The sequence below is a fragment of the Rhineura floridana genome, unplaced genomic scaffold (assembly GCF_030035675.1).
Source record: "Rhineura floridana isolate rRhiFlo1 unplaced genomic scaffold, rRhiFlo1.hap2 scaffold_45, whole genome shotgun sequence".
NCBI classification, from domain to species: domain Eukaryota; kingdom Metazoa; phylum Chordata; class Lepidosauria; order Squamata; family Rhineuridae; genus Rhineura; species Rhineura floridana.
The window spans coordinates 34846-42252 of NW_026902530.1; the positions used below are offsets into that span (position 1 = coordinate 34846).

A 7407-nucleotide genomic window follows, 5' to 3' on the forward strand; every position below is an offset into this window, starting at 1 on the left:
AGAGGTATGTTTTGGCCTGTAGGTCCAGCTTTTACCATAAAGCATCATGAAGCTTTTGTTTGGGGGCAGCAGATTCCAAAGGAAACACCAGTTTCTATCCAGCAGAGAGTAAGAGCCAATCAGCTATGCATGCATCCTGCCCCAACCCTGTCAAGAAAAAAACCTCCCACAATCCCTCTCTCATCGATACCTAGAAATCAGGAGCCCTCAGGCACAGTAATTTGCATAAAGTGTATCTTCCAGTAATCAGGAGTTGGTGAGAGGTGGGTATTCTAAGCCTAAAGTAGTATCTCTTGAGCACTGACAACTGAGCTCCCAAACAAGGAAGCATGTCTATCACTTCTCCGCATTTGTTTACTATTTTTTGCTGTTTCTTCAGCTCCATTCTGAATATATCACAGTTTATTTAATAATTACATTTGTTAATTTAAGTAACTGGATAAGTATTGCTATACTTCATTCATCTTTAGAAAGCCTTACAGTGCAGATCATCCTACTAAACTGTGAGTAGCCATATACCTGATGCCCATTGCTGCGGACATGGCTTCTTGACATACGATGAGAGCTCCTAAATGGAATAACAGGGATTGGGTGGGTACATTTTTAATTTAATATCCATGGTAAGAGTAATATGCAGCAGTGCTTAGACCTGAAACTATAGGGAGTGCTTGGATGGTTTCCTAACCCCATTTGTTTGAAACATTTTTACCCCATTCTTCAGCCAAGAAAGGCACCCAGAGTAGCTTACAGATCAATAAAAAGCAAGGTGGTCCTTGCTCTCAGCCTTATACTCTTTTTTAAAAAAAGACACAAAAGGAAAAAAGGATGGAGGAGGTAGAGGAAAAATGCAAACTCAAGCACCAGTTCTTAAAGTTACAGTGTTCTTATAACAATCAGCAGAGATGAAAATAGTTCATGGACAGGAGGAGCCAAAAGGAGCTTGTGTCTCAGCAGAGTTGGAGTGACCCTGCTTCCCATCTTCCCACTCTCTAATGGAATGGCTGCTGCTAGGTGACACTTGAAAGAGAGGAAGAACCAAGGGCTGCTAGTTCCTGCAGGGGAGACAGTTGTATGGAGTCAGAACTGATATGAGTGACTGGGTGAGACTCCAGGCTGCTTTCTGGGGCCCATCCATTGAACAAGGGGGGGAAGAGAGACCCACTGCCTCTGCCTCCTTCTGATATTTGAGTTGGACTAACTGTTCTGGGCCAGCATGAAGGCAAAGCACCATGAGGAAACTCTGGTAAATGCATCGGTGACTAATTTGAAACTCATCAGAACCTTCTGCGGCAGGGTGTAATGAAGTGGGTTATAGCTCAGCGGTAAAGAATATGGCTTGCATGCACAAGGTCCCAGGTTCAGTCCCTGGCATCTCCAGTTAAATAATCTCAGGCAGTAGAGCTGGAAATGACCCCTGCTTTAGGCCTTGGAGAGTCTCTGCCAATATGAGTAAACCAGCCTTCGCTAACTTGTCGCCCTCCACATGTTGTGGACTACAACTCCTACCAGCCGCAGCCAGCACAGCCTGGAAGGACCCATCAGGCAGCTTTATATGAGGAATCTGCTGGCAAGCAGGATGTTGAGTCAGGCTTATGCACAAGGAAATGTTATTCAGTCTCTCTCAACACAGAAAAACTCTGTATCCAGTGAAACGATGAAGAGTCCTGTGGCATGTTAAATACGAACATACTTATTGTGGCATGCGTAGTACGCATCTGACAAAGCAAGACTGGGCTCATGGGAGCTTATGCCACAATAAACATGTTAGCCTTTAACATGCCACAGGACTCTGTATTGTTTTTGCTGTCTGCTACAGACAAACATGGCTACCTCTCTGGAATTTATACACAATTACACTGATTGGCAACATGTGTATAACAAAGCAAAGGAAATTCTTAGCAGCAAACAGTTTACTGAGGAAATGTGTTCCTCTACACCCCAGGATGTTCTGAAATGGGTTTCCCTCCCCCCAAAGCATTACAATCATTTGTAGTTCAATTTTCAGTTGGAGAAAGGACCATGTAGCTCAGTGGCAGAACACCTGCTTTGCATGCAGAAGGGACCAGCTTCAATCTCTGACATCTCCAGGTAGGGCTGGGAATGTGCCCTGCCTGGAATCCTAGAGAGCTGCTGCCAGTCAGTATAGACAATACTGAGCTAGATGGACCAGTGGTCTGACTCTGTATAAGCTAGCTTCCTATGCTTCTGCTGTTTGTTTAAGTGTTCGCTTTTTAATTTTTTTAATTGTAAGTCTCCAGCCCTCATAATTGCAGATAGAATCATGAAAAGAGTAGGACTGGGTTGCTCAGTGTAGCCTTAGTTATGCAGCCCAAAGTATTGAAGGGTCTATAGGCTGCTTTGCGTCCTTGCTCCCGGTCTCTGTGGCCCAGAAGCAAGATTTTAAAGAAGTACAATTGCCAAGCAAACCCAGTTCCTAAACAATATGCAACATACACATTGTATTTTGACATATCTTGTAATATGTGGGTTGGTTTACTTAAGTTTTCTGGATGTGTGATTATGCTCTTCATGCGCTTAGGTGTGGCATACCTGGTTAGCTCCTGCTTTCTGCTTGTGGCACAGCGGTCTTCAGTGTGTGGTTGTTCTGTGGGAGTCTAGATCATGCCTTCTGGCAGGGATTTAGTTTGACCTTCGATTGTCATTTTTGTTTTCCCTGGGATGAGGATGTATAAAGTGTATAAACACAGTAACAGAACTTGCCTTAGGAAGCAAAAGTTTATAGTGCTTGTATGCTTGCTTTGAGAGTAATTTCTATCCCTTGGCTTTGTATCAGTGCCTTTAGTGATTACCACAGTGGGTACATGAGAGATCGTGTGACCCAGGGCTCTACCAGTAATTGTTGAGGTGCATCAGCCGTCTCCAACCTGGTGCCTTCCAGATATTTTGGACTACAGCTCCCAACATCCCTGACGGTTGGCTGTGCTGGCTGTGGCCAGATGTGGGGTTGGAGTCTAACAACATCTGGAGGGCACCAGGCTGGGGAATATAGAGATAGAGATGTCAAAGTTTGGTTTGAGAACCCAGCATAGGAATACAGATACTCTTTTATTTGGCAAGAGGTTGCAGGTTTATGTAAAAGGTATTGCCTTTCTTGCTTTGCATATCAAGATCAGCGCAACAATAGGTATCTTTATTAACTCAGGTATGAGGTATGTTCCAGCCCCAGGTGAACAGTTTGTGCAATCATTCCAAAATTAGAGTTTCTTTAACGTCATACTTTTTAGGACATTGTCCCTGGCACCCTAGTGCACAATATCCTCAGACAGAGTGCAGCCTTTTACCATAAACTCTCTGTATATGAACAATTGCTCAGCATAACATGTTACACCAGGCATGAATGGTTCTATGTGGGGTGTCAACATACTGCAAAGACATGTTAATAACTGGGGTAAGTTGTTATTCCAATACTATTTCTGCTTATAGACTTTCCTGGAGGTATTTGAACAGTTTTGGTTGATGGAACTTGAGGGTCGGGATTCATCCAAAGTTCATTCAGACTGGTTTGTTTGTCCATGGTAACAAATGGATTACCATTTTTCAAGGTATTAGCAATATAGCCTTTTGATAACCCATTATTCCAGGAGGCAAGGTCATGTCACCCCTGCATCTCTGCTGCCAAGAAATTGCACCACTCACCCATACATTCCTTTTGGCCTGCGTCATTCATGCCTCACCTCTGCTCTTTGCAAGTAATATTTATTTATTGCATTTAGATCCTATCTTTTATTCGAGGAGCTCAAGGGTGTACAGTACATGGTTCTCGCCCCCATTTAATCCCCACAACAACCCTGTTAGGTAGGTTAGGCTGAGAGGCAGTGACTGGCCTAAGGTCACCCAGTGAGCTTCATGGACCAGGGGTGATTCGAACCCTGGCCTCCCAGGTCCTAGTCCAACACACTAACAACATTATAACCACTACACCACACTTTCTATAAGCTTATTAACTTTACTTAAAATGCCTGCTGAAATAGAAAGGTCTTCTGACAAGTGCCTGAAGTTGGACGGGGGGCGGCTGGAGTCTTTCAGTGCTGATGATTCCATTCCTCCCTCCCATTAGACTCTGCATGGGTGGGTTTCAACCTGAGTGGGCTTTAGTGGGAAGGGGCTCAGGATGTCAAGGCTGGGAGGATGCTGTCTCCTCCTGGCTTCTATGCCAAGGGTAACATGGTGGTTTTTAAGGGATCAAAATAATACCAATACAAAAGCGGCACTTTCCCCCCTTTACAACCCAGTTTGAAGATTAAATTACCTGAAGATGAAGTATAGGCCAAATGTGAAATCTTTTTATTTGGGTGAAGTTTCAGTGTGTGAAATTGGGCTTTCACCTCGGAGCAAGTCTGAATATTAATGGCAAATACAGTTAAGAAGAAAACCTATTGACCTCCACATTAGCAACCAACATGCTTACAGCAACATGTTTCAGGGTAGAGACACATTCACTGTTCTGCCGGTTCCATGCGTCTCCACATCTCTTTTCTGAAAACAGGTACACGGGTGCCCCTTTTTGCTGTAAAAACCTGGTGGGAGCTGCTTGAGTGCTTTTAAAAAAAAATCAGCTTCAAACAGATTTTGCAATTGATCAGCAGATCAACCCATTGCCCCTCCAGGTGTGGCCAATAGAAGTGCTTTGCTGTAGGTGACTAGTGTGCTCACAGCCTCAGTTGCAGCAGTCTCCTCTGTCTGTTGCAGCTCAGTTACAGATCTGTCGCATTTTTTTCTGAAATAAATAGAGCAAGAAGGCATTTCCAAAATTGCTGCAGTCTCCCTTTATGTTTGTTTGTGATGATCTATTATCATAGAATTCAGAGAGTAAGCAGAAGAGGAGGGGACTATATTGTTTGCAGCAAAGATGTCTCTAGGGTTTACCAGCGTCAGGTTTTGCCTGCAGATAACAGCTACTGAGCATGGCAAAGGGCGGCAAGTGAGATTCTCTGTTAGCACTGTAGGACTGTAGCAAGCCTTGGACAGGCTAGACCCAGCACTGGCATTGCATTTGTCTACTGATTTCCTCTGTGTCTTTGTGCTTCAGTGATCAGAGGGAAGGCTGTCTCTGCAAAAGAGGTGGACTCCGGTAATGACATCTATGGAAACCCCATCAAGCGCATCCAGTATGAAATCAAGCAGATAAAGGTAACAAAGCAGTATTCCAGAATCCTCATCACATGGACCTTAACTAAAGAAAAGAGATGTATCTAAATATACATGAGCACACATAAAAAAGAGTAGCATATCATAATGTTAAAAATGAAAATACAGAGAACTTGTTACTTTGCTGCTGTTCTAGCTAGTATAGTACAACTGTTTGGCTAAAAGGTGGAATGGCGCCAAACAGGGCTTTGAAGGCTTACAGCTCCCACAATCCTCAACAAAGTAGGTCTGAATATCTTAAGAGGTTTTCATTATGGAGTCTTTCCCAGCCCAGGTCCTCAAGTGCCCAAATCTGAAGCAACCATACAACAGAATTAACTGAAGAAAAGTGTGTGTGTGTGTGGGGGGGAACTCCTCTGATCCAGGCTATTTTATTGGGTAAAAGCACCCCCCCCCAAAAAAGTGAGTGAACTGAGGGCCTTGGAGTCAGGCCTGGTAGGAGATCCATGTGTCATAGTGACTTAAGGACAAGGAAGTAGGTTGGCTATACACCCCTTGGGAGGCAAAAGTAAAGGCTTATTGATACATACAATAATTTCTCAATGAGAAGGGAGAATGCACATGAACCTACAGGCCTTTGACTATCTTTGCAGAAAAACCTGGTGGCAAGAGTCCCTCCTTATAGAGATTTGCACTTAGGGTAGAGGTTAAAATGGCTTTGGCATTATCACATAAGCAGCAGCATAGCAATAAACAGCAAAATTCCTGCCGTGAGTGATGGTGTGGAGGGAAGGCTGGTGCACCACAAGGGCGCCTGAGGAGTACAGTACATCTATATGTCTTCTGTGTGGAGAAACAAGCGGCACCCACTGCACCAAGCATCGGTGACCGTGGCCTGGTTTTGCCCCTGCCATCCCATTGCCCTCAAGTGAAGCATTTTGCTCTTTTCCATGGGAGTGAATGAGAGCCAATCACTTATGTGGTAGGAAGTAAAGGATGACACTGAAGGACACCATTAACATGAGGTTTAAACCTGCTTCCTGCCCCTGGTGACTGGATGGGCTCTGTTTCTTGGCCATAGTGGAGGGCCAGTTGTGCTGAAATGGCAAAGCCATTGTCTCACCCAGCTTCTGGTGAAAGGTGGGTAAGAAATTGAATGAATGTGAATGACAAGGAGCAAAGGTACATCAGAGCAAGAAGCAAACGCTTGAAAAGGCAAGAGCCATGGCAGGTTGCTTATGGAGAAAAACAGCTCTGTGCTTTGATGCAACATGCTTGATAGCATTTCCCACCCCTTTGGGTGTCTTGTGCACACTAACGTGGGAAAAGGAGAGGAGATTTCAGAGGAAATGTGCCTGTTCTTCTCCCACCACCCTCCCTCCTGAATTGGGTCAGTGCCTCCTGCTTGCCTTTGGGTAGTACGTGGCCAGCTTCTGAGTCCCTCTAGCACCACCATACATTCTTTGGTTCTATGAGGGCAAGCATTTTGCTGGAGGGAAGGGAGGGGTGGGGGCCATGGCAGAGAGAAACATTGGTTTTGAGTTTTTTTAAAATGGATGTTATTGTAATAGTTTTTGAATTGTACATTGCCCTGAGAGTCCTGTTAATGAAGGGTGGCTAAGAAATTGTCAATGCAAAAGGTCCTTGGAGTTGTCCGTATATAACATCTCCTATCCAGGAGTGCCTTGTGCGCTCCCGATTAGCTTCTTTCCGTCAAAGCTGGCATTGCTGTCCTCTGCACTTGGCCTCACTCAACTTTTTCCCCTCCCAGATGTTTAAAGGGCCCGATCAGGACATTGAATTCATCTACACAGCTCCTTCCTCAGCTGTTTGTGGTGTGACGCTGGATGTTGGTGGCAAGAAGGAGTATCTCATTTCAGGTAAGGAATAACCCTTTCAGAGAATTATCATCTCCAAAATGCCAGGGAAAGGGAAAAGAACTGTGATGCCAAATGTGAAAGATGCCATTTGGAGCTGGAGGAAAATTAAACAGAGAGCAAACAGGACAGTACTATGTTAGGTTGGATGTGGGAAACCCATGTTCAAATCCTTGCTCCAGTTACGAAGCTCACTGGGTAAGGACTTGAGTGAGTCACTGTCATTCATCCTAAGCTGGGCAGAGGGAAAGCTGCTTTCCTTCCCTTTCCTTTCTGAAAGGAAAACATTGATAACAATATTGTTATTTTTCATCAGGAGGAAAAATCAGAATGGTAAAAGCAAAGGATAGGGTAAAAATAACTAACCTGAAATGGAACTGCCTGCCAGTTCTACGGAATGCAATCAAACAGGCACCAACAA

At 44.4% G+C, this 7407-nt stretch overlaps 1 protein-coding gene across 1 annotated transcript in view; it reads left to right on the top strand.

The window, feature by feature from the left end:
* Positions 1-7000, top strand: part of LOC133375421 (metalloproteinase inhibitor 2-like) — a 36096-nt gene extending 29096 nt beyond the window's left edge. Inside the window, exons 2-3 of the mRNA XM_061606996.1 lie at positions 5051-5151; positions 6881-7000. Of these exons, the coding sequence (XP_061462980.1) occupies positions 5051-5151; positions 6881-7000 (221 nt within the window). The remainder of the gene's footprint in view (positions 1-5050; positions 5152-6880) is intronic.
* The last annotated feature ends 407 nt before the right edge of the window (positions 7001-7407 follow it).